This window comes from Wyeomyia smithii, chromosome 2, assembly GCF_029784165.1.
Source record: "Wyeomyia smithii strain HCP4-BCI-WySm-NY-G18 chromosome 2, ASM2978416v1, whole genome shotgun sequence".
Taxonomy (NCBI): Eukaryota; Metazoa; Arthropoda; class Insecta; order Diptera; family Culicidae; genus Wyeomyia; species Wyeomyia smithii.
Window position 1 is genome coordinate 225,005,342 of NC_073695.1, and position 27,963 is coordinate 225,033,304.

A 27,963-nucleotide genomic window follows, 5' to 3' on the forward strand; every position below is an offset into this window, starting at 1 on the left:
TTGGTTAAGCAGTTCCAAATAGATACGTTTATGTGAAAAGTATACAGATTACATGATTTGCCCTCTACTGATCCAACCCACGAAAAAGTTTAACTTAGCGTATTATAACGGTATGTAATGTATGTCGATATTTAAGAAAGAAGAAACCACACGGGCCCCACTCGTGACTGCACGTTTTTTCAGCGGCCTCTACACACCGTCTACAAGTGAACTGTGATTCTACAGCTATGCGCCCATTTGTCCCGAGAAAATAATTTGCGGCTATCGCTATGTCAAGTTTCATTAAAGTCAAGTTCTGTTGTGGAAAAATCTAGTAGTTAAACGGTTCTGCGGTGTCTAGTGTTTTTTTTTTATAGGTATATCAATAAATTGTAGTAATTTTCATTTATATGATACGATTAGATACGTTTTTTTTGTTGTGAAAAATGATTGGATAACCAATCGCTTCTACGCGATGAGGTGAACGTAAATGGATGGTAAACACTAGTTTGCGTATGATTGCCAGTGCTGCACCAATTTTACTTTTGGTGGTATGAAGCGATGAAGCAAATAGATTTAGCGTTTTTAATTATCGGCTGACATTTCATTGATACTGTTGTTAATCTCGAGCACTTGCTTCACAAAGTCCACGTCCTGCACGGCGTTCGCCAAATCGATCATTAGTGCAGTCAGCTCGAACAGCTCCATACGCAGTTGGGGTGCTAGATTTTCCAGATGAGCCTTTATGTTCTCAGGGATCTGTGTAAAATAAAAATAACAAATGTAAGCACAAACTGAGTAGTTGGCAATGGTACAATCAATCGCTTACCTTATTGGGATCTTTAAACAAGCAGAACTTGAATTTTTGCTTCACTTGTGTGTCGTTGACACTATCGTAGAACAGTGTAAACTGCGCATCACCTGGATTTGGAACGACTGGGAAATATACTCCGGCACAGACCCGCCCTTTAGCATCGCGGGACAGCAGTGAGCGGAAGTTGTAGACCAGGTTCCGGCGGACTGTCACATCGATAGCGGTTCGGTAGGGTCGTTCCATGTAAATTACTGACATCTCGTATTGCTGTTTTCCGGCGCGTGTCATGCGTTCCGTCCAGGTGATGTAGTTGGTGCAGTGATCGCTGAATACGTAGCAGTACTCCCGTTTGCTCTGTGCTTCATCTGATTGCGTAAACCAGCCGGTATGCGGATAACATTGATCTTTCATTACGGTTACAGCGCGTGCCACATGATAGCCAGGATCGAGAATTAGCACACCTTCACGCCCTCCGACCACGATTCGCATGGCCACCAGGGCGTGCTCCTTTTCCAAACTTGGTCCGGCGTACTCGATATTTTTCTCCTCGCAGTGAGCGATATAGGATTCGGACTCCTCTACTGCTTCCTCGCACGAGACCAGATAACAGTGTTTGGCAATCGCTGGATGATGTTCGGCTAATCTGTGGGTGGTGAACAGGTTTAATAAGCTTAAGAAAAAAGAGTTTTAATTAATGCAATTTACCTCGACACAATTTCCATTCCTAAGCTGACGCACATGTGATGCCGACGGTTGATCGGTATCGTATAGTTTTGGAAATGTGTTCTAAGATCCTGGCTGGCACTGTGAGTGCCGCGGTATGCCTTGTGAAAATCCACAAAGTTGTTCGCTGTATTGTAATGAGTTTCCTCCAACATCCGCTGTAGTTTCGTTTCAATCAGACCTATCAAATCTTCATACTGCCACACCTTGTCGACAATGTACGGTTCGGCCGGTTTGGTCGACCACTTTGGTAGCGGTAACGGCGAATCAATCGGCCACGCTCCATTGGTTTGATCAAACTTGGCCAGATTGTAGCTGTCCTCGTCGAGGATCCATCCGAGGCCAGCACCGCCACCAACGACAGCGCCCAGTTTCGTATCCGTCACATTGTGTTTGTGACTTTCCGGTTCGGTCAATCGTCTGGTGGATTGGCCGAAGCCGTGGCCCAGTGGCTGGACCAGGGGTAGTTCACTGCGCACAACGGCGAGTCAACTTGGCCATTCGTTGCCCCAGCGGCCAACGGTTGGTACATAGGCGCCATCCTGACGTTCGACGCTAGTAAAAGAAATAGCGCTTGCTCCGTAAAGATCGCTCCGGCCCTGTACTTTACCAGTCAGGCCCGGTTCGTCCCCTTTTATTGTTGTTGATTTTTCACGCTCTGTAGACGAAAATTAGGAAATTGGAATTAGTTCAGCACGAATTCGAGTATGCTTCATTAACGACCGCAACGACAGCAGAGCAAGTAAATTTCATTCAAACGGTTGGAAGAGAGATTCGGGAGAAGAGCGAGAGAGCGAACCTGGTGCGAGATTAGTGAACCACAGATACGTACAGTTTACTTGAATGAATGAATCATCAGCAAGTTTCGTAGTATTTTACGTCAAAGCTAAGCTAAAACATCTGTTTTTTTACTTTGGATGTATTGGATACTATTCAGCAGTTGCAGAAACGGCACAAAAACGGCTGTGCGTGTGTTATCTGGTTATGACAAATCATTCGTGACTGGAATGCATAGCTAGTAGAAATCTGTGCTCAAGGGGAAGTGAGGGGGACATGACTTTCGTTTGCTGCTCACAATGCTGTATAAACTTCATACACAACATCCAAATACATAGACAAACACAAAGCAGCCGTTCAAGGCGATAAGCCAGCAGCAAAGCATAGAATTTCATAACAAGCTGCTCGTTTCTAAATCTAGCTCTGAGCAGCCATTTTCCTATTCAGCCCATTGTGTACATAAATGTGGACGTCATCATAATCACTTGTCACTTGGTGAGATTTATGATTGTGATAATTTAAATTGATTTACTCTTGTTGAAAATCTTTGCTATAAAATGCATATTTTTTCATTCTGCTAGAAACCACAATAACCGAAAATGCCAAAAAATAGAAGCTGTTTACCTACTTTCTACTGTCAACAAGCGGGCAATGGCCCGAGAATTTTAATTACCTTGATAAAAAAAAATCTTTTACTTTACAATTATGAGGATAAGTATACCGTAGATTGTTTCGTTGTACATCACGCCACTGAACGTGATCTAGCCGTGGGACAAAGAAAATTGCGCAGGAAAATTAGCTTCAACGTGGCAGCTGAAAAGCTGCATACCTATAGAAAAATACTATGAACAAAACAGCTAACTGGGGTACAAACATCCGTGCACGACAGCTATCTTATCTGCCCCTCTGATGAACAAGTTTGATTGGTGGGTGATTATTACGTACCTATGATTTTTGTTTGGGTTGCTAGGCAAAAATAAACAGGCCTTTCGATTTCAGCTGTCTGATATTCGAGATACCTTGAACTCTTTCGTGTGCTTCAAGAACGAAAAAGAGAGTTGGAGAGAAGCTAACGCTAATCGATCTAGGCGCCACGCGCAATGACGAAAATAACTGAAATGAGGCCAGCAAGAGCGTGTACCAAAACACAACTCAGCAAGCATTCCCCTAAATTGTGGATGTTTTCCGCGTTTCCTGAGTGATGACGATTGTACAGTCGTCAAGAAAACCTTGCAAATTGACATTCTCCTCTGTAGGAGATTTATTAGGGTGATGGCCACGAGCGCAAATTTGGCGATCAACTAATAAGATGGACCACGTGATTGGACATAACTAACCAAAAAATCAGCGAAAGATGTAGTATCGCATGAATGTCTACATGTGAGTATTACATGATTAATTTTAGTAACTTTGGAATCAGAAATTCAAAAAAAAATATTTATATTCTTTAGTTTACTTAATCACAGACAGTTCTGAGTCAATAAAAATTTCGGCTTATTTCATTACTCGTAAGTTAGCATAAGAGCACTTATTGGAAAAAATGGAATTCAGGGAATCGTGCTGATGATAAAGAGATTGAGTCATACAGAGGAAGCTTCAGTTTTCCAAAACAAATCATGACGCACACGGACCTGAAAATTTACCCAACAGAGGTTCAAATTATTGCTGAAGAAAAAATGTTTGCTTTAAAAATTTGTTTGAATTCAAGACCTTCCAACAGAGGAGCATCCTTCAAATCAAATTCCATATTGTTTGCATTGTATCTAATGACAATAGCATTTCCAGTAACTCTTTTCTCAACGATTGAAAAGCAAACTGACTTCCAAACATACGGTCATGTTATAACAAAAAAAAATATGGCGCACGCAACCTTTTGTTGTCGAGCTGAAAGTTGGGGAAATACGAGAATATCGCATATCGCACGCATCAGCAAATTGATGCAAATTGGCTCTACAGTCATGTGACGCTCTTATCGCATCGCAACCCACTTATGAGGCAGAAGAATGCTCATACAAATGCAACAGGTAGCAAACGATTTCTCGGAAATGAAAGTAGCATTGCTCTGCTATGGCTGCCTTTACAATTTTTATTATAATAATGAACTTACCCATACAATGGCCTAAGCCCCAATGAGAAAAAACTTGGTTGTGCTCCTTTTTCTGCAGAGTTATATTCCGTTCGATCGTCCCAATAATGATTCACTTAAACTTGATTGTTGAACCAATGCGAAAAAAAATCGAAAACTAATTAAATTTGATTAGCACTGTTCGAAAACTGTTTATAGTCCATCTACACAACTGATTTCAACGTGTGTAGGCTCAAAAAACAAGCTAACTTTTCTTCTAGTCCTGCTAGCCTGGGAATTCACACCAAAAACCACGATTCGATCACTCCAATCGCTCGAGCGCGACTGCTCTGTCCAACTTGGGGCTACACTCGAAGCCTCTACAACTTATATAGAGCTCGGCTTTGTTGAACAATAAAACGTTTACACACGTCTCGCTTCTCACACTTCAGCACCTCACACCTCAGCGCTTCCACCAGCTAGCCAATGTCCGAGTGCTGGTGGAAGCAAATCTGCACTCGACACTCTTGCCGATCACCACCACTACTACTGCTACTAGCGCTGAACAGGATGCTGCGGTAAGCCTACGGTCGTGATCAGATGATTAGACTGTGCTCCTTTGCCACGCTCTTGCAGTGGCTTGATCACGCGCACTGTTGTATCTTCACCTACAGGTAAAAAAAAACGACAGCATGTTAGTGTGAAATGTAAACAAAACTATACACGTATAACTTAGCGGAAAATATCAACAAAGCGCTAACTGCAGTATGTAGCTCGGTTTCTATATCTTATTTATAATTTCCATTACCTGGGCTAAACCACTAACAAATGAATACCTATTCCCCTATGGTATGGACAACAGCAGCAATTGTAAGAAGTTACAGCCACATTGTGATAGCAGATGAGTCAATCATCATTTCCAACCAAGATCACCTTTCGCTGGGACAGAGAAACAGCGTACTTCCAGGAACTATGCTAGATTAGTTTCAAAAGTCACATTCCCCACCGCCACCCAGCAAGAAAAGGGTGTGGAATTCATTGTCTGCCCAGACGATTAAAGTGCAGTGTAAACAGGTTTGCCGATGTTATTATTATGCATTTGTCAGCTGACGGGCAATACAGAGAACAGGCAAATTGGAACGTTTCCACATGAGTGTTACCGTATATTTGTATAGTTTGTTTTGTATACAATTTTTAACGGAATAATTTTGCAATTTGCGCAGTTGAAATGCGAATAGACTCTGTTCGTATACTATCTCTCTTTCGTTTGACCTCCATTAGAAAGACGGGGAACAATCCCAACCGAGTTTTGTGTTTAACAGTAGCTAGTTGTAATGACGCTAACGAAAATTTCAGAATTCGTAGGAGGCGATCAATTAGAGAAATACGACAAACAATAGAAGTTTTTTAGTCCAATTAAATTTTCGAACTTAGGCCTTACAACTGATCTCGAGGTATCCTGGTCTAACAAGCCAGTGGTCGTTTATGTTTGAATCCCGGCTCGGGACAGACTGTTAGCAGCAATAGGATCGCAGCGCTAACCCCGCAATTGTTCTGTAAATTAAATGTTTGGCTGCAAAGTGCCCAATAAAGTTCCGACAGTAAAATGTTAGTAACTTAATATTGTTTTTTTAATACTGGAATCTAACTGATAAAATATTATAATATATCTGTAATTCTAAACTAGAAAAATGGAGTCCTGTCTGTCTGATCCTCAGACATGGGAAATTTATATATAGGTGTTTTTGGAGCCTGGAAAAGAGATTATGATAGTTTGAGACCTCTCCACTTTCGTGAAGTGAGGGCTCCCATACAAGCAAACTGAACCAAATTTGTCCTGTGGATGATTTTGGGAGCAAGGAATATTTCTATGGTAGTTCGACACTCCTCCCTTCATTGGAAGTGCAGGCTCTTATACACGAGAAACACAAACTTCTGCATAACCCGAGAACTTATCGAGCAAATAGAGCCAAATTTAGCATATGGGGGTTTTTGGATACGAGAAATGTTTCTATGATGATGAAATCCTTCCCTACTCTTTGCATGCGTGGGGAGGGGTAGATTCCATAAACATGAAACACATATTTTAACCAGTTTTTTCCGGAAAACAGCTCAAAACAATCGAGATGATTCACAGAAGCCACAAATCCACCGCAGATATCATTTTGAGTTATGAGATGACAACGGTCTTATGCAAAAACCTGCCGAAGACGTTCGATACCCTATGTTATTTTTGGTGAATATTTTAGTAGCATTTAAAACACGAAATTCGAGATAACTCGATACAACGCTCTACTTTAAAGTTGAAATATACCTTATATCGAAGTCTATCTGTATAATAATTAGCTCATTTACCTTTACTTGTTAGGTACCAATTAAATATGAGAAAATTACTTGCATACAACATGGACCAAAGAATAAATAACATTCTCTCAATTGAAAATGTTCAAACTGGTAATTCTTCGTCAAGAGAAATCCAAATGGAAGCAAAAATATTTCAGTGTAGTTTTATCGTCTAGCTCGAAAAGACTTTGTGGTTTTGAATGTTTTTGACAAGACATCTTTTCATGATTCAAATCAAACAACAAACAATTAAGCAGAAAATCTTATACCCTTGTCCTAACGTTACTCCTTCCCACTACCAACGATAAGTGATCCAGATAAAATGGCTACTGTAAATTTTTCAAGATATTTTTGACAATATCACTAAACATGTCATTCAACCCGCAACCACTTTCTGTACATCATGATTTTTTATCGTTCATATTTTAAACGCGAGCATTTTCATCAGAAGACCGAAAATGAACATTGTGCACAAATGGAGTACTACACGAGGACTGGTAAGCGTCGGTCCGCAAGTTTGGGAAGCAGAACTTCTTTGAGAATCTTTTTTGAGACCTGATCCAGCAATTCGGAAATTGACAGAAAAATTTAAAAAATACTTTTAACACAAAATCAATCAATAACCCTTCACTAGGACCACAGTTTTACGTGGTAAATGAAGGGAAAATACTTGGGAAAACGGAGATGTAGATTTTCATCGGAAAAAATACAAAGATTATGATCTGGCATGTGAATGTAACTATTTTGAAAGTCGTTCATCAAGATACTATACCCTAGAAACAATTTGTGTTGCTCAAACATTTACTCAATCACTTCAGTTAGGCTACAGTTGAACAACTACCGAAATAGAAAATAAAAAGCTTCTGTTAAATGGTTGTTCAGGTAAATTTGGAGAAATTATCCGACACACAGTTGCTTAGAAACGGCGGAGAGGTTTTAACCCTAGAAAAATAGTTTGCGTCAATTTGACTCCTCGTTTCTAGTGACGTTGCCCTCTTCGTTTTCCAAAAAAAATAAATGGTATTAGTTATGTATCGATGTGGTAACACCGTAATGATCACTCATTATTAGTTTTTGAACAAAAATTTGCATTTCAAATGATTTATAATTCATGTATCAATTTAACACCAAAATAAGATTATCTTTTGTTAGCGTTATCAGTTTTTTACTTGTGGAAATACTGCGGGTAAATTTTTAATTTATATTAGAATGCAACACCATCCTTTTTAAAGCATCCCTTTTTGTTGAGTTCCTTTCATCGATGAATGCATATGAGCTAATCTGCACTATGACGTGTCCTGTGTTCAAAGTGAATATGCTTCTAAAGTTCTAGTGAATGTTGAACAGGCATTGCATAACTGCTGGAATATAAGCTTCTGTACGCTTTTCTAAACAAATTTTTGAATGGTTTTTGTAGTCCTGTGGATACATATTGCCAAAAACACCCGAAATGCTGTTTAAATATTCATTGAATTCCTCAGTTGCGAAACATAATTGCCAAAAAATCGGATTTCCGGGAATAAAACGAAAAAAGGGTTGTATCCTGGACACGACCGCAAATTGGACGTGGATCTGTGTAGATTACACAGTGCAACAAAAATTGACTTTTGAAGTAGAATACTTCTCTCAGGAAGTTCGGCTACATAGGGATGTGAAATGAAAATCTAAAACCGAAAAAAGTGAAAAATCTGTCCAATTTCAAATGCTAATAAATCGGTTAGTATTCGATGGATTTCCTTCGTTCTTGCAGCAATAGATTAGTAAATCTTCTAAGATTCTTCCCAAAAGAAGAGAATTGTAATTGTATTATTCACACTATTGTGCTATTGAAAATAGTCAAGCCTTGTCAAAACGAAAAATTCGACCTCTGATTGGTAGTTATATGATTGCTTCCCAAGCACGGTCGACAGAATCATATACCTTGCAATTGAAAACATGCTATTTGGCCTATATAAGAGCTTGTTTCAGCCGAAGCCGCCCATAACAGTTTTGGACAGCGACAACAGCAGTCGTCCTTCCTTAGCAGCAGCACTAGCCCTGTGGTTGGTCACCACGTCTCAGGAGCAGCGCGGTTCTTCTCAGCGTGTGTCGCCAGACTGCCATTATTCCCCCCGTGTTGGGGCAGCATGAAGATTGGGATCAGGAAATCCAATTTTGAAAATCAAAAATCCTTTTTCAAGGCAGATAAACAAGTCATTGAAAGTTAATAATTTTTGACAACGCAAGCAAGCATTCTGTGTTGGATCCTAGCAATTTAAATCTGTCGCACCCGTCTAATTTACTGAATGTGAAATAGCTTCCACAGTGCATGTTGTGCGTGTATCTTAATTCCCGCACTGTTAGGGCAGCTCAAAGGTTGCGATCAGCAACCGATTTTGAACCGCAAAATGCCTTTTTCAAGGCAAACAAACAAGTAATTGAAGGTTAATAATTTTCGGGCATCAACACAAGCAGACATTCTGTGCGGGATGCAATCAAATTCTGTTGTAGTTGTCTAATTTTTACTTTATTGAGTTAACCCCCCACTGTAGGGGCAGCGCAAAGGCTGTGATAAGCATAACCGACTTTGAATAACAAAGTGCCCTGTTAGAACGCGTTTACAAAGACAGTTAGGCCTCTGCCATGGTGAACGCGAACGCGAGCGATGGGGCGAGAAGCTTGCCGTAGGTAAATAAACAACTCTCTTTACGGCTGTTCGGCATTTTGGATTTTAACAATCAAAACTTCTGCTGGCTGTCAGATTTTCAGTGTGAAAACAGCCTTCAACTTTGTTGTCAGAGTGCCTGACTACGATTTGGTAATATTGTTTGAGTTAAATGTTTACAGAATTTTACAATATTCCTCTTTCTCCCATTTATTAAAACAGGTAATACGATGCCTTCGTCATACGCAAGTTCACCATAACTCCCGCTATCGGCGTAACACAGAGATACCTTTCAATTTCTGAGACTTTTTTACTCAAGATAAGATATTATTTGACTACCACTTCAAGATATTAGCGAATTACCATTAATGTTCAGAAATAATTGATATTATTTTGCTTTGTGAAATACACTAAAACTATGCCAAAACCGGTTTCGTAGAATCACCGTTTTGAGCTCAGTTTTTGTCCGATTTAAGATCTGTTTTTTTTTTCAAAAGATAGGGTAAAATGATGCTAATATGTGGACAAACTCTTAGAATTTTTATATTTGGTCTTAAAACAAAATGACGTCGAAAAAAATTTCCAGTTTCTCAAAAATTCAAAATGGTGCCATTGTTGCCCCTTAAGTTGAAATATGTTCAAACTCCGGAAAATTTATTTTCGCATCAAACTTCATCAAAAAATCATACATAGAAGCCAAGGCAAGAGAATTGTTGCACTGTGTTATTCATCAAACTCTTAGTTATAGAATTGTCAGTACGTATGTCGTACGTGATTAAACCTAGATGCATTAATGCGATAGGATAACTGAATGTAACGTATGCGTTAAAAAATGGACTTTTTTCGGATGGTGATTGAAAAATAACTAAGGCAGATAATTGAGTTTAATAAATTTTCCATGAAAAGTAATCATGTTAGCTTCCTCGCAAAAAAATTTGACGTCCTTGCGTGCGGCCTTCCGGCAAGTCACCGGGACATATTAGAATGCAATAACACATTCGCCATGGTGGACGAAAACATGCGTGTAGGCATGTTTTCTAATTCTTTCATAGCTTTATTTATCAATTTCTCCTCAGTTTTCGCAACAAAATTGTTGGAGTAGATCTTACTCTTCAGGCTTGGCCAGAAATCCTCGATGGGACGCAACTTGGGGACGTTGGGCAGGTTCCCAACTTGGATACCACATCGATATTCAGCCGCTCCATCTCCTCCAACGACCGCTTCGAGTAGTAGGCCGACGCCAGATCCGGCCAAAACACCGCGTAAGGTCTACTCCAACAATTTTGTCGCGAAAACTGAGAAGGAATTGATAAATAAAGCGATGAAAGAATTAGATAACATGCTGACTCCGGCCTTTTGATGTTTCTTGATGAACGACGCAACTTCTAGCAGGCATCTTTGTCATTCTCCTCAGTATGTGAAAGGAGAGGAGAAAAAACTCACCGCGCACTTCCCTTCCAGTATGTGCTGCGTGTAGCAAATGCTTTCACCACACTGCTTTTTTGTTCACTCCAAAGTGTAGCAACCAGCTTACACAGAGGCAAATACACTTCCAGCTCACCCTACATCTGATAGAAACAAGAGGGGTGAATCACTCTACAGAGAAAACGCAGAATTACACAACAGTGTCCACTGGCGAGTAGTCCGGAAGGTGAAAAAAAAATCTACCGGGCAAAAATGTAGTCCTCGTGTAGCTACACTGCGAAAACAAATTCTCTCAGAGTAAATTCGATCGGCACGAGCGGTGGGAGCAACGCACTCTATTTTTTTCTCCCAATCTCTTTTCCTCTTCTGCCATGCTCAAGAAACCAACTGCGAAACGCACCGCAGATAGCTCTGCAGTGTAATTATTGTGCGTGATGTCCACACGTGTGAGAAGTACACCATAATTCATTGTCTCGCAAGAGAGATATTTCAGATTTCACCGCAGTGCGTTCAGGTAGCTCAACAGATGAAAATCGTTTGTCGCTCTCTTCTAGCATGAGCGTTGATTTGCTCTTTAGCGTGACGGCAGTTGTTTCCGCAGTGCAAGATGTTCTCCTTAGGCTTGCCAGATCTACGGGTTTATCCGTAGATCTACGGATTTGTTCACTTCTACGGATTTACAAATATATGGGAATCTACGGATTTTCACAAAATAGTTCTGGCATCTCTGGTTCTCCAGCACTCTAGAGGTTTTCTGAGGAGAAATGACAAGCATGCTAGCAGGTACTTCGTACTATAAATTTCCCCATTAACGGCCAGTCCGGAGCTAAAGAAGAGCAACTTTGACATCCCTTGCTCGCTGGTTGTCAGCCACAGCAGCATCTTCTTCGAGAACCTGGTGTGTGAAATAAACTTCACCTCGGTGCTCACTTCTTTCGTGCGGAAGGTAAAATACGAAGTGCCCTGCCAGTCGTTGCCATCTATAGTGAGACAGGTCTCGTTGTCCATCAGCCACGTCGTGATTTGCCAGGAAAACCGACTTGACCATCTTATTCAGGGCCATCACGGTTAGAGTTCAATTGAAATGTTCAGTACGTTCTGCTAAAAATGCTGAATCCGTTTTAGAAAATTCACAGCACTTCATTAGGAACAGAAATTCATCACGCCACGTAACGAAACTAAAAGAATGGTTTATCAATTTTAAACTGTAATCAGATTCCGCTACAGATACGCAATAGTAATGTTCCTCGTAACTCGATAATACTGTGAATAATACTTCAACAAGATAAAAACAACTTTAAATATAATATCATAACATCTGTTACCACTACAGTATGTGATGATGTGATGTATGTGATGGTCTAACTAGTCAAAAGTACACGACGCAACGCTCTACCTGCTCGTCACCGCTACGGAAAGGAAGTAAACTTGTGATTGGCTGAGTTGGCTGATTGGTGAGTCGTTGTTCATTTTTTGCTTTCTCGAAAAACTTTCATACATTGCCTACTTTATAATATTCTAGCTGTCGATCAAGATATTGGGTGTCATTTGAAAACGATAACCTAGCACCGCTACAACAGTGTACGACGCGGCCTAAAGGTCCAAAACAATCGATACGTTGCGGATGCGTTTGCGGCAATTCGACAGTAACCCCATACATTTTCTGTCAAATTAACGTCAACGCAACGCAAACGTATCCATTGTGTTTTGGCCTTAACCATCGAGAAATCCACATCGTAATGGGTCATCCACGAATTACGTAAGGGTTCAGAGGGAGGGGGGGGGGTATCCAAATTTCTTACGAACGCTTACGAAGGAGGAGATTCAAGTTTACGTACAATTGAAAAAGTAAAAAAAAAACTAAAAAAGTACAAAACCTAAAAAATTAAAATTAGTTGAGCTATTTCTCACTGCGATTTAAGCAATTGAACCTTGAGAGAGCAGTAAATTTACCGTCGCTGAATGATTGTGATACTTTACTTCATTTCTACTTAATTTTAAATTATATTTACTTTAACATGACACAGCTTGTGATTGGTTGAAGGCTGCAAAACTATACCGAAATCGATGTTTTACAATTCAACTGTTCACTAGTTTACCAAAGCAAAAATATGTTAGTTATTATACCATAAGTTTGATGCAAACTTTATCTTTTGATCAAGACAAGGTAGGTAAAAACATTATATGCATTTCGTTACAATTTCCACAGCATGTCGAACACCGAATTCCGCATACAGGTAATGACGATATAACCGTTCGATTGCATTCAGTAGTGAGTGTCACTTATTTTTTCATTTATTAATTTATTTCCATCTGACCTTATAAATCTCTATGAAATTAATGGATGGGGAAAAGCCTATTTGAGGCTGTCATCATGCAATGAGGTATATATAGATGAGGAAGAAGAAGACATTATGTGTGTATTAGTAACGAGAAAAAGGCAAAACCACGTGCTTTTGGGATGTGAAGCAGATCTCCAAAAACAAGCAAATGCCGTTTGAAATTGTATTCCGCTTTGTTTATTGACGCAGGAAGGCTTTCTCAGCCGTACACTGCCATAACTTGTGAAAAATGCTTGAAAAAATGTACCGAACATTGATTTTTGAACATTATTTTTGGACTTCTACGTCTGTAAAACAATCAACGGACCACACAGCCAATACAATTTAAGTCATCGACATAAACCAGCTTCTGGGTATAAGCTCCTGATAGCAATGCTACGTCGTTGAAATAAAGCAAAAAAGAAGCGGCCCCATATCACTGCCTTGTGGAACTCCAGAAGTGTTAGAAAATGTAGAGGATAAACAGGAACTTAGCTTTACATGTAGTGTATGTAGTAGAGTGGCCATATTTTATAAGGCCGTTTTTGAAACTATCGATCTTAATGAGCGCCGGGCTGAAAAAGTTTCCTTTTGACCTCTACAATAAGCCACGAAAATTTGAAGTTCATCGGAGTTTATTTAATGGATTCACAAAGCCCTTATATTTGAGAAATCGATTTACATGAAAATTGTATGGAGTTTTTCCTTTTGACGTTGACTAACGTCTATATCGAAGTTAAGCACCTAAATTTGAAAATCTAGTAATTCAACCAGGGAAAACCAGGGAAAAGTGGTCAGGTTTGGAGCGCTTATTTTTCAGTCATTTATAATCAGGTTTTAAAGGTTTTGGCATCAATCTATCAGAAATTCTTTTACGGTTTAATTTTTAATTTTGTTTGAGATACACTATTGAAAAATTGGTAATTAATATCGATTGTCTAAATCAGACCTGTCCAGCCTTCATGACACGCGGGCCAAATTTCATAATACACAACAGTTGTCGGGCCAAAACTTTGAAAACTTGTAAAAAATCATGCTGGTTAACTTTGATTTTGATATAAAGGAAGCAGTCCGTTTTAGATACCAGTTGAAGCTAACCATAATATAAGTAATTTTTCAAGCCACAGTCATAACATATATGGAAAACAAACAATGAGTTTTTGAAATTTGATTTGTAAGACTTTAAAATCACATGGGCTTGGAGAATTGATGAGAAACTTGAAACTATTGGCTTTCTCTCCAGAACACGTGCCATATTGATATCAAAATCTGATACCGAAATCCGCAAACATGATTCTAAATTCTCATCTGATTAGGATGAACGACAACCATTTTTTAACTGCCTTCATTCTTTTAAAGGTGTTCTTCATTTTTGAAATGTCGATACGGATTGAGAGTTTGATTAAAAGAAAGAAACAGGATGTCATTACTCGGTAATAAGTTAAAATAAGTTTAAATTATGCAAAGATGTTCCGTATCTCAACAAATTCCAATTTGCATACAACAACATGTGGGCCAAATGTAAAATGTAATTCAAAACTAAACGCGGGCCGCGAGAAATGAAGCAGAGGGCCGGATGTGGCCCGCGGGCCGTACGTTGGACAGCCCTGGTCTAAATCATAGCGCGCAGCCAATCACTACCTCTCTTCCCAAGCACAGTCGACACTAACGGATACAATCGATCTGACTTTGTTGTTATTGTTGTTGTCACTTTCTGTTTCCGATGCTTATTTACGTTCCTTGTCATTTCATTATCTACTTAGCCACTCCTTCTTTCTAACAAACTGACGAAGCCTTGGTATAAATGTACCGTTCGAACATTTCACCCCATCAGTTTCATGACTAAACCGTTCCGGTTACATACGGACGAAATGAGGAAAGACAAATTAGTACCGGTCATCTCGTGCCAGTTTCACCCGTAATGCTGGTGGCTGTTAGTAGTACAGTCGAATCGCTTTATAGCGACATCGCAAGGGACCGTCGTTATAGAGAAATGTCGCAATAAAACGAATCAATTTTATTAATATGAAGCAGAAGGGACCATTGAGAATGGCGCTACAGAAAGATTTGTCGCTATATGAATTGCCGTAATAGAGAGATTCAACTGTACATGGCTGCTGCAAAATACTAAAATGTCTGGAGTTCTGAACGGACTAACCAGTAAACGAGAATAATCGGCAACTGGTACCTTTTGGTGCCTCAAAGTTTTGTAATAGCAGCGGCTAATTGAATTATCTGTTTTAAAAAATGCTGCTGCTAGCGGAAAAAAACTTGCAAATACGCATGTTTTTGTTGGTGTTAATATTACGACAGCGGCCGGCGCAGCTTTCAAGAAAAAATTTTTCCTTGCAATTTCATCATCTACTTAGCTCCTCCTTCTTTCTAACTAACTGACGAAGCCTTGGTATAAATGGTACCGTTCGAACATTTCACCCCTATCAGTTTCATTACTAAACCGTACCGATTACATACGGACGCTAGGTGTTAGCAGCTGAAAGAAGAAAAGACAAAATAGTACCGGTCATCTCGTGCCGGTTTCTCCCGCTGGTAGCTGTTAGTAGTACATGGCTACTGCAAAATACTAAAATGGCTGGAATTCTCGACGGACTTATCAGTAAACAAGAATAATCGGCAACTGGCACCTTTTGGTGTCCGAAGTTTTGTAAAAGTAGCGTTGCAAATCCCTCTACTATTTGTTTTAATGGAATATAAGAATACGGTAGTCAACGTCATGCGGTCGTGTCTTGAATACCACCCACCTACTATTTTCAACATATATCTCTCGATAAACTTATTCAAATACACATGTATTTTCATAAAACAGTAATATTATCACCCTAATTTAAGTTAAAAAAAACTATGACTTTTGGTGTTTGTTAAAAAGTTCATAATTTGAATAAGGTGTGTTTTTTTTTCGGTATAAATCAACAACATGCAATATAAATTTAATTTCGTCTTAATAATGTGTTGAAACACGGTTTGAGTTTTTCATAAATTTAACATTAGGTATTGAAACCAAAAATGGCCGACTTCCAGCCACCATTTTGAATTTTCAAAGGCCCAAGGCTCGGTAACAGTTAATGCGTCATCTGTGAAAACGTTATTTCATGTTTGCTGCGGTGAAGCAAACATAAAATAGCGTTTTCACAGGGAATACATTATCTATTTTCGAGTCATGTGCTTCTAAAAATTCGAAGTGGTGATTCGAAATTGGCTGTTTGTGGTTTCAATACCGTTTCACCTGAAGGACCATTCGCTTTTAATCACCTGATCATTTTTTGTTTAATTTCAAACGGGATATCAGGCCAATCCAACTTATTCTGGGCTCAAATACCACAAGCGATTCTTCATTTTTCCAGCTACAGTGTCTGAGACGACTTTAAATTTCGGCATAAGCAAAAGAATCACGTAGAGAATTCATAACTTGATTAAAACATTAGACAGCACTCGTACATCCGAAAAACACCTGAATGTGAAGTTTGACTACCAACAGGGACATGTCTTGAATGCAATTTATGGTCAATGATCAGAACTTTTGGATCATTGAAGCTGTGAGTGAGTTGATTGGCTGTAAATGAGTTGATTTCGTTTGATGTTCTTGAAAAACGGTTAAAGAAAAGTGTTTAAGGTCCGAAGCTTTTGCCATGACATATATTTTGCATAAAAGTTCATAGAAATGAAGAGGACAAGTAATATTGGTTGGTTTTAGAAAATTTTCCGAAATATTTCAATCCAATAGCGTATTATGAACTTCTTGGGTGATATTTTTGCCGTAGCTTGAATCAATTATCAGCGCGCCCAAGAACTTTGCACTTTCATCGAAACATTCTCATTTCATGAGAATTGCTATTCGATCAACAGGAGATCTACCAACCGTATTTGATAAAATTCACCGTCTTAGTGCATTCAGGTCACTAGTGCTGAACTGTTTCATAGAAAATAATAATAATAGTACCTAATGCTAAAAATAACATTAAATCCATACAAAAAGTTCTTAATATGTAATTTTAATAATTTTGCTTCACCAATCACTTCACGCAGTTGCTGCAATGAAGTACGATTAAGGATATAATCACTGAATGACAGTTTCAAAACCTCTAACGAATATGAGAGGTCGTTTATTTATTACGTAACGTACTAAGAAGAAGGGGATATTCAACGAAGAGTTCCATTGCGCAAGGACCCCATGGAAAATTGCGTTATTCAGGGGTGGGAGGTGTTCAAAATTGCTATAATTTAGCGTTACGTAATATGTGAATGTCCCAAATGATATGATTTTATAATTGAAGAGTATTTCGACGCAAAATATACAACTATTTTAAAAAACTAAGGCCAAAAACTTAAAAAAAGAGATAAACAACAACAGTTCCTATGAGAATCTATTCTTTTTAAATATAAGCGTTTTGTGGGTCCATTAAATGAACTCGGATCAACTTCAAATTTTATCGCTTATTTTTGGAGTGAAAAGGAAACTTTTTCCGCTATCGGCCAAAATGTCTGACAACAAATTTTATCTATACGGAGCAGGTGCGAAACTAGAAAAGATATTGAAACCAAAAAACGGTTTTAACACAGGATGAGAAGACGAATTGTATGTCACTCTCAACAGACCAATCCGAGGATTACCGTGGAATCCTTTAACTATGAAGCAGCTAATTGACCTCGGTCTAACCAACGCAGTAGCAAGTCTAAAAGTGAAAGTTGCGAATGCGAAGTCAATGGTAGTGTAGTGAACACTAACAACCCCATTAGCTTCACAGTAGCAGGTCAACGAGTCGAGCGAGTAGAAACCTTCCAAAATCTTGGTAGCCACACAACGTCGGATGGGGATACCAAAACTGATAAAGCAAGACGGGCCAATAAGACCAGGAAGGCCTTCGCAGGTCTACGAAATATTTAGCGCTTAAACCAGATCACTGGAAATCCGTGAACGTAGAAGAAAGAGGATCGCTCACACCTTGAGAAGAAGAACGAACAAGATATGCAGAGAAGTACTCAACTGGAATCTATAAGAACAATGCAAAAGAGGCGTCCCAGAAGCTTGGCGACACAGCCCAGTTAACGATATTCAGACAGAAAGACCAACAAGAACTTTTCCTGACGTCAGGGCACCATGGCGGGTAATCGTTGACAGTGGAGATCGCTTATTTAATTTTTTTTTAAAACAACAAAAGGTTTTGTATATAATGCACACGTTTTCGTGGAATAAACTAAAATATATTTTCAGTGAGATGTGTCAGAAAAAAATGTTTGCGCAGTAAAATCGAAATTCAGAACCCAGAATACCCATTTTTCACTTATTGGGGTGTCCATACCTTCTAATGAGGTCTATTCTCTAGGTTTATCCTCGGATGTTAGTAATTGGAATAATTTCAACTATAACAATTTTTATTTCCGCTCAAGCACTTTGTGAAAGTTCTTGCAATTTTCAATTTTTCAAAAATAATAGTCATTATTTATACTCATACAAAAAATCCAATTTTAGCGCAATCAATCTTTGAATAATTTGAATTTGAATAAACCGCCCATTGAAGAGAGAAATTCACATGATATACTATATCACGGACAGCATTGAGTCAGAAAGTTGACATAACTTGAGAACTGAGATTTCAGTTACTCAGTTCTCAAGTTATGTCATTTCAACTCTAATATTACCATAACAGCATTCTTAGAAATGAATAATAAAAGGGTTGAGTCATACAAAAGAAGGTTCAGATTTCCGTCCTGCTGGAGTTATTCCAAAGCAAAGCAAAGATTGATAGGTAAAGCGCGAATTGCGTTGGCTACCTTCCAAACCTACGGTCTAAATTCACAACCGAAAAAATATGACGTATACACTAGATTTTATTGTCAGGCAGTGAAGTTGGAGCAATACGAGAATATCACATATCGCACGCATCACCATATCGGTGCAAATTGGCTCATGTGAGACGCCCTCATCATTCACAAGCTTCTTCCCAAGATCCAAGTCAGGTAGCAACCGTGATTCTAATTTTGATACTCATAACAATATAGGTAAACCAACCGGCTCAGATGATGTTATAGTTAGATTAATTGGATATGATGGTACTGTTTTTATTAGCATATTTTCAACAGCTGTTTTTTTCTATTTTTGTACCTTATACAAAAACAATTAAAAAAACTATTTTAAAACAGTCTTTTTTAAAACGGATTTGTATTCCTGGAATTGGAATCCCTCTAATTTGTCGGGCACGACTAAACATTTGCGGGGTTTTCATCCGAAATCATATTTAGTAATTTTGTTCAACAACTTCAATAACAATGAATTTAATGAATCCTTCCAAGTTAAGAATTCTGAAAAAGTTCACTTGTTGTACTTTTCACGTAAGTAATATACCTGCATAATCTAGCATCATTTTTAAAATTGTCTGAAAAATATCTCCCCTTGCTTGAGGGTACATTTTCTTTTTGTTTGATAACGTTATTCCCCAGGAATATCCGGGATCAAACCAAGCAAATAAACTTCGAACGCTCGAACGTTTTTTTCTCTGTAATTGAGAAGTTATCTCATTCAATTTTAAATAGCTGGGTTATTATGTGTACAATCTACGATCAGGCGGCGAAAAATAATCATTTATGGTGTTATTTTAATAAAAAGGTATCTGTTGTCGTAAGTGAGGTACAATAACACCGGAATACACTGATAACTGAGCACAAACTTGATTGTATAGCAAATATATAACGCTCTTCCACCAGGTGACAGGTTCACCATCAAGCTTGTAGTTGAATTGATTTTAGCATCCCAGTTCCAAGCGGCTTTATCACTAAACAAATAAATGATTAGTAAAATTTTCCGTTCATTGTGAACGACAATAGCTGCTGCTCTGTCGTCATATAAACACTGTTCGTTTGCGTGTCCGAATCGGAGCCAGTTTTTTTTTCCCTAGCGACGGCAACGAGAAAGCATTTAAACATTATCAAAATCAAGCTGCCTCCTACAGTCCTACTGATACGAAATGTTTTTTACACGATTATCAAAAAAATCACAGGAAGGTTGTATGCAAAGCCACGACCGCAAGGTTTTTTTTTTTTTTTACTCTCGCTTATTTTCCGTCGGTCTAGTTCCGCCACTGTTGTGGGGTCACCGACGCCCAGGGAGGCGACTCCACACCCAGGACCCTAACTCACGACCCGTTTATTAACGGACCGGCGCCAACGGCTTTACTTCCTCATGCGATGGAAGGCGTGATCCCAGAGATTTTTCGCCTCAGAAAATCTGCCGGTGTCGGTTAGGATTGAATCTAGACCAGTTGGGTTGGTTGTGAGTGGATCACGCCACCTCACAACCATCGACACCTATGTCGACGGTGGGATTCGAACCCAGGCGTCGAGCGTGGTTGGCGGAGACGTTACCAACCACACTAGGCCCCCGCTTCGACCGCAAGGTTGAAGTAGAATACTTTTATAAGAAAGATAACTCGGCTGCTTCCGTGTCAATCATTTTTGAAGTAGAATACTTCTCTCACGAAGTTCGGCTACATAGGGATGTAAAATGAAAATCTAAAACCGAAAAAAGTGAAAAATATGTCCAATTTCAAATGCTAATAAATCGGTTAGTATTCGATGGATTTCCTTCGTTCTTGCAGCAATAGATTGGAAAATCTTCTAAGATTCTTCCCAAAATAAGATAATTGTAATTTTATTATTCACACTATTGTACTATTGAAAATAGTCAAGCCTTGTCAAAACGAAAAATTCGACCTCTGATTGCTTCCCAAGCACGGTCGACAGGATCATATACCTTGCAATTGAAAACATGCTATTTGGCCTATATAAGAGCCTGTTTCAGCCGGAGCCGCTCATAATAGTTCCAGACAGCGACAACAGCAGTCGTCCTTCCTTAGCAGCAGCACTTGCCCTGTGGTTGGTCACCACGTCTTAGGAGCAGCGCGGTTTTTCTCAGCGTGTGTCGCCAGACAGCCGTTATTCCCTCCGTGTTGGGGCAGCATGAAAATTGCCATCAGGAAATCCAATTTTGGAAATCAAAATGCCTTTTTGAAGGCAAATAAACTAGTCATTGAAAGTTAATAATTTTTGTCAACGCAAGCAAGTATTCTGTGTTGCATCCTAGCAATTTAAATTTGTCGCACCCGTCTAGTTTACTGAATGTGAAATAGCTTCCACAGTGCATGTTTTCCGTGTATCTTAATTCCCCCAATGTTAGGGCAGCTCAAAGATTGTAATTAGCAACCGATTTTGAACAGTATAATAACAGTATAAACAACATATAACAGTATAAAAACAGTATAATAATAAACTGCCCTGTTAGAACGCATTCACAAAAGCAGTTAGTTCGACTATGCAGAGCTAATATGAAGTCGTTTCAATCAATCAGCGTAAACAGAATTTCGTCGTCTCCCAGGTGCCAAGTTGTCACATGATGCAACACGCAACAGCGAGCAAACGAAATCGCTTGATGTTACAAACCGCAATAAAATACGGGTTAAAACCGTTGCGTGTGTGAGAGCACCATCGGTGTTTATTCGCTGGATACACTATCTACTGTCTACTGAACGCAATAATCTGCTTACATGCGACACGGGGACGGGAACATTTTCTTCAACGAAGCTGCGCAACACGACACAAAACTTGTTATTTTGTTGCTTCAATGAGAGTGCTATCGGTCCTGTTCGACAAGAAATCATTTTTGTGCATCCGTGCTACGAAACTGAGGAAAAACTTTAGTGTTGGGGCAGCATGAAGATTACCATCAGGAAATCCAATTTTGGAAATCAAAATGCCTTTTTGAAGGCAAATAAACAAGTCATTGAAAGTTAATAATTTTTGTCAACGCAAGCAAGCATTCTGTGTTGCATCCTAACAATTTAAATTTGTCGCACCCGTCTAATTTACTGAATGTGAAATAGCTTCCACAGTGCATGTTGTCCGTGTATCTTAGTTCCCCCAATGTTAGGGCAGCTCAAAGGTTGTAATTAGCAACCGATTTTGAACCGCAACATGCTTTTTTCAAGGCAAATAAAAAAATAATTGAAGGTTAATAATTTTCTGGCATCAACACAAGCAGACATTCTGTGCGGGATGCAATCAAATTCTGTTGTAGTTGTCTAATTTCCACTTTATTTAGTAAACCCCTCACTGTAGGGGCAGCGCAAAGGCTGCGATCAGCATAACCGACATTGAATAATAAACTGCCCTGTTAGTACGCATTCACAAAAGCAGTTAGTTCGACTATGCAGAGCTAATATGAAGTCGTTTCAATCAATCAGCATAAACAGAATTTCGTCGTCTCCCAGCTGCCAAGTTGCAACATGATGCAACACGCAACAGCGAGCAAACGAAATCGCTTGATGTTACATACCGCAATAAGATACGGGTTAAAACCGTTGCGTGTGTGAAAGCACCATCGGTGTTTATTCGCTGGATACACTATCTACTGTCTACTGAACGCAATAATCTGCTTACATGCGACATGGGGACGGGAACATTTTCTTCAACGAAGCTGCACAACACGACACAAATCATGTTATTTTGTTGCTTCAATGAGAGTGCTATCGGTCCGGCTCGACAGAATGTTCACAAGAAATCATTTTTGTGCATCCGTGCTACGAAACTGAGGAAAAACTTTAGAAACTGAAAAAAGAGGTGGAGCTTATCAAATGATCGCTCTGAACCAGAATGAAGTCACACATATTTTTCAAGTTATATCATTCCACCACGTACGTAAAATAATTCATTCCTATTTTCATCCTTATATAAGAGCCTGTTTTAGTCGAAGCCGCTCATAGTAGTTCTGAACAGCGACGACAGCAGTCCTCCCTTAGCAGCAGCGGGAGCGAGCAGTGGGTACCATTGATAGCGGATAGCGGCCACAACTGTGGCATGGCTGCGAATAAGCGTAGCAGTTTCAGCGGATCTCACCATCGATAGCAGCAGGGCCGGCAGATGCAGGTACAGCGGATACCAATGGCGGCCACAACTGTGGCATGGCTACGGATAGCGCTGCAGTTGCTCAGCAGTTGGGCCAGCGTATAGCGGCCACAACTGTGGCATGGCTATGCATAGCGTAGCTGTTGCAGCGGGTATATCAGCATCGATAGTAGCAGGGTCAGCTGATGCAACGACACTCCCTTCACTAAAATGCTGTTTCAGTGTGGTAGCGGGAAGCATCAGCAGCAGGCTTGCATGAAGTGAATACATCAGCCAGCAACTTTCTCTAAGGCCTCTGCCATAGTAGACGCGAAAAGCGGCGCGAACCGATTCGCTCGGCCGTAGGTTAATGTACAGCTCTACTGATGGCTGTACCTTAACCTACAGCTGAGCGAATCGGTTCGCGTCGCTTTTCGCGTCTATTATGGCAGAGGCCTAATGGGAAAGTTGTATCAGTTTGTTCAGAAGAATATTATTGTCGGTAATATTACAGAGATGCGATTGCGTAAATGCGATTTTGAATTGAACAATTGTTCTTTTGAGAACAAATAACACACTTATTTGAAGAATTAATAGCTTTTGGTCCCAATAGCAGTATAGTGACAGCCTCAGCGGTAGATGCAGATGCACCCGGTACTTCCCTGAGGCCGATGTAAAGGTAAATGGGAGCAGCACGGCGAAACAGTTCGGGTTATGCTTAGACGCGCGTCATTTTTCGTTGTTGATATTCCCCACATGAAACGACGCGCTTTCGTATGATAGCGGTGGTATTAGCGGTAGATGCATTTGCCAACACTTCCTCCAGTAAAGCCGTGTCTAGTTATCAATGTGAAAACACCTTTCTCATTGTGTTGACCGTGCGCCTTAGTCCTCACTATCAATGATAAATTGAACAATTGTCCTTATAAGGACAACAAATGAATTAATGAAGATTTAATTTTGAATTAGAATACTTCTCTCAGGAAGTTCGGCTACATAGGGATGTAAAATGAAAATCTAAAACTGAAAAAAGTGAGAAATATGTCCAATTTCCAATGCTAATAAATCGGTTAGTATTCGATGGATTTCCTTCGTTTTTGCAGCAATCGATTAGAAAATCTTCTAAGATTCCTACCAGATGCATGAAATTGCATTTTATCATTCGAACTATTGTACTATTGAAAACTCTTAAGCCTTGTCAAAACACAAAATTCGACCTCTGATTGGTCGTTATACCGCGCTTTCCCAAGCACGGTCGGCAGAGTTATGGACCTAGTAAATTGGGAATGCATCATTTGGCCTGTATAAGAGCTTCATCGGATAATAAACAAACATACTGAAATTTGAAGAACACAAATGATTGTTTGAAGAGTTAATATTTTCTCGTTTTGCGCTATAATCCAAAGTTAATTATCTTCATCTACATGCATACTCTGACTATTATTACGTGTTTGCGTCACTTAGTGTTTGGCTACGGTCATGCAGAACGCAAATAACGACACGATGCGATTCGGCAAGACGAAATCTGTTGAAATGTATAGCTTTACTTCGCCTTAAAAAGAGCTGTACATTTCACCACGGTAAGGCGAATCGCATCGCGCCGAAATTCGCGTTCTGCATAACCGTAGTCTTTGTTCCGTTCCCGTTTAATGATGTCGTATTAAATGTGCATATTACAATTCGGCAGCACTTCAACTTCTCATTTCAACGTTTATTTACTAGACGTTCAACGTTTATTTACTAGAAAAAATGACTGACACGCAAGCAGCCAGGTTATCTTTCTTGTAAAAGTATTCTACTTCAACCTTGTGGTCGTGGCTTTGCATACAACCTTCTTGTGATTTTTTCTAGTAAATAAACGTTAACCGTTCTTTGGCAGTATTGTAATTTCTTTTTGTTTGATATTTTGAATGAAGTTCATTGAATATTTTTAAATTTTGTGCAAATGAGAAGTTGAAGTGCTGCCGAATTGTGATATGCACATTTAATACGACATCATTAAACGGGAACGGAACAAAGGCTACGGTTATGCAGAACGCGAATGACGGCGCTATTAATTATAGCGCAAAACGAGAAAATATTAACTCTTCAAATATTCATTTTTGTTCTTCAAATTTCTGTTGTTCAATTAAATATCCGATGAAATGTCTGTTCATTATCTGATGAAGTTCTATATAGGCCAAATGATGCATTCCCAATTTACTAGGTCCATAACTCTGCCGACCGTGCTTGGGGAAGCAATCGTATAACGACCAATCAGAGGTCCAATTTTGTGTTTTGACAAGGCTTAAGGATTTTCAATAGTACAATAGTTCGAATAATAAAATTGCAGTTTCATGCATCTGGTAGGAATCTTAGAAGATTTTCTAATCGATTGCTGCAAAAACGAAGGAAATCCATCCTAAACTAACCGATTTATTAGCATTGGAAATTGGACATATTTCTCACTTTTTTCAGTTTTAGATTTTCATTTCACATCCCTATGTAGCCTAACTTCCTGAGAGAAGTATTCTACTTCAAAACATTGGAATAGTCTGAAAGTGATGTGAACGACATATTAGAAAATACACGCTCTAATTACACAGTGCAACATTTTTTTGTCTTGGCTTCTATGTATGATTTTTTGATGAAGTTTGATGCGAAAACAAATTTCCCCGAGTTTGAACATATTTCAACTTAAGGGGCAATAATGGCGCCATTTTGAATTTTTTAGAAATCGGAAATTTTCGATGTTTTTAGACGCCATTTTGTTTTAAGACCAAATATCAAAACTCCATGAGTTTGTCCACATGTTAGCATCTCTTTACCCATCTTTTGAAAAAAAAAAACCGATCCTTAATCGGACAAAAACTGAGCTCAAAACGGTGATTCTACGTAACCGGTTTTGGCATGGTTTTAGTATATTTCACAAAGCGAAATAATATCGAGTATGTATGAGCATCAATGGTAATGCTCTAATATCAAAAAGTGGTGGTCAAATTATGTCTTATATTGGGTAAAAAAGTATCAGGAATCGATTGGTAGGTGTCTGATCTACGTAAAATGTCAGCAACATGTCGATTTTGCCCCAATTCCCCTACAATACTTAATTAGGTTTATCTCGACGTTAAATTAACTTATTTGAAATCTGTTTAATGTAATATCAAGAGTGTAAGCGACACTCAAAGATACAATAACAATTTGGACTCACATGATCCTAGCCTGTTGTTGCCCCTTAAGTTGAAATATGTCCAAACTCGGGGATATTTGGTTTTGCATCAAAATACACAAAAAAATTATATATAGAAACCAAGGCTGAAAAAAGTCAATTTTTGTTGCACTGTGTTATTCGTCATGTAATCATCACACTGGCGATAAATTTGACAACAATGAGTATAAACATGATAATTTTTTATTAATATCTAATACATTGCAAATCTTTCGCGACATTTCAGCTGTTATAGAAGTGTTGATAACTTAATGTCAGATATTTGCTACATCTGTTCAAATTTGTCGAATATCTAACAATATTATAATTAAATTTCTGTTGCAATGATGACTTACATCTAGTCTATAGCAAATACCTCAAATTAATAGTCTAAGTTTGGACGACCGCCTCTAATAACTTCCTGTCGAACGGTCAAAACTCGTCCCAATCGAACATAAACAGTGCAATTTAATATTTATTAATTTTGATATTGAATTAGAACATGGAGTGAATGAAAGATACATTTTTTTTTCTCTAACTCAACAGTGTTGAGAAGGCTTGTACTGTTTACATTGATGCTAGTTTTGGAAAATTTTAGATAGGAATTTCAATCAACCAAACTTTTACTGGACTACTACACATTTTTATTGAAATCTTAAGAGTCACATATTTCCAAGAACCATGGTGCTCGAGAACAAAGGTGTGATATCGAATGAATGACTGGTTGATGATCCAATATCGTTTAATACAACTGCAATATTTTGGTTGAAAGTTAAAGTATGTTAACCCCCTTATTTGTTTTATATTTAGCAAAATAGGAGTCTGACGTCCATTATTGTATCCACAAATACGACAAAGTAATTCCTTCGATTTCAAACACCCTATAACAGGAACGTGCTTCGAGGTTTATTCAGGTTCATTCTGCCATGTTGGCTCAAAAATGTAGACTGTCATTACATGTGGCGTTCACTCAAAATGGGCGCTTTGTCATTGGAGAAACGTTCGAAGACACGTTTGGAGACAAAATAGGGATAGCTTGCAGTGTTGGATTAGAGCCCGCAGAATATTTTTACTCTTGGCAGCAACTTTTACCGTAATGGAATTTCGCGGATATTGGCCAACGATGAATCATGCTTGCAACTTGTCACATACTGCATTATGACAGTAATATGTTCCATTTTCACTGAAGCACAGCATCATACTGCAGTTTTTCGCATTCTCTTCCGTGGACATTTTCTCCCATACTCACTTTTTGGTCAACGAAGAAAGAGTACAGTTTTTCACGGCAACTGCAATCTGGGGTATCCTCGCAGTAGGGAAACGCACTTGTCACTTTAATGTTTATTGATATTCTTCGTAAAATATATTAACTCACAATTGAAATAAACCAAAATAGTCATCATTTTCTTCTTGAATTTCAACAGCACCATTTCCTTAGTAATATAGGGAGTCTACCCACTGCTCAAAACATCACAATTTTCTTCTGCCTCGTCATCTAACCGATCGATAATGGCCACGTAAACCCTGTGCCACGCTGCTATTTTCAGAACAAAACTGATTCCTATAGTTTCGGTCCGTTGGCGGTTAACGTTCTTCACTATGACGGGATTTTTGTTCAGAAAATCACTGATGGTAGAAATCATTAACACAAACAGGAAAATAGATATGCAGGAAAATAATATTTCAAAATGTGCACTACGGTTTCAAGCAAGACGCCTTAATGGCGTTGCTGTCTGGAAAAAAACTGAATTTTCCTCTATCGACGGCCGTCCTCGTTTCGTCGGACTGATCGTTTTT

General features: G+C 39.0%; 1 protein-coding gene across 1 annotated transcript; it reads right to left on the bottom strand.

The window, feature by feature from the left end:
* On the bottom strand, positions 1-27,963 carry LOC129726041 (uncharacterized). Its single transcript, XM_055682601.1, has 5 exons — positions 27,416-27,963; positions 4,401-5,026; positions 1,499-2,174; positions 809-1,436; positions 1-738 (listed from the first exon to the last, which is right to left on the bottom strand). Exons 3-5 carry the CDS (start codon positions 1,669-1,671, stop codon positions 565-567), a joined length of 975 nt encoding a protein of 324 aa, XP_055538576.1. The 5' UTR covers positions 1,672-2,174; positions 4,401-5,026; positions 27,416-27,963; the 3' UTR covers positions 1-564.

What these genes read in the sequence shown, in the direction of transcription:
- LOC129726041 (XM_055682601.1), bottom strand. Translation starts at nt 1,671, where the DNA reads ATGTTGGAGGAAACTCATTACAATACAGCGAACAACTTTGTGGATTTT. An exon ending in GGAATGGAAATTGTGTCGAG is followed by an intron (nt 1,437 to 1,498) that starts GTAAATTGCATT and finishes CACCACCCACAG; the next exon opens with ATTAGCCGAACATCATCCAG. An exon ending in TGTTTAAAGATCCCAATAAG is followed by an intron (nt 739 to 808) that starts GTAAGCGATTGA and finishes TATTTTACACAG; the next exon opens with ATCCCTGAGAACATAAAGGC.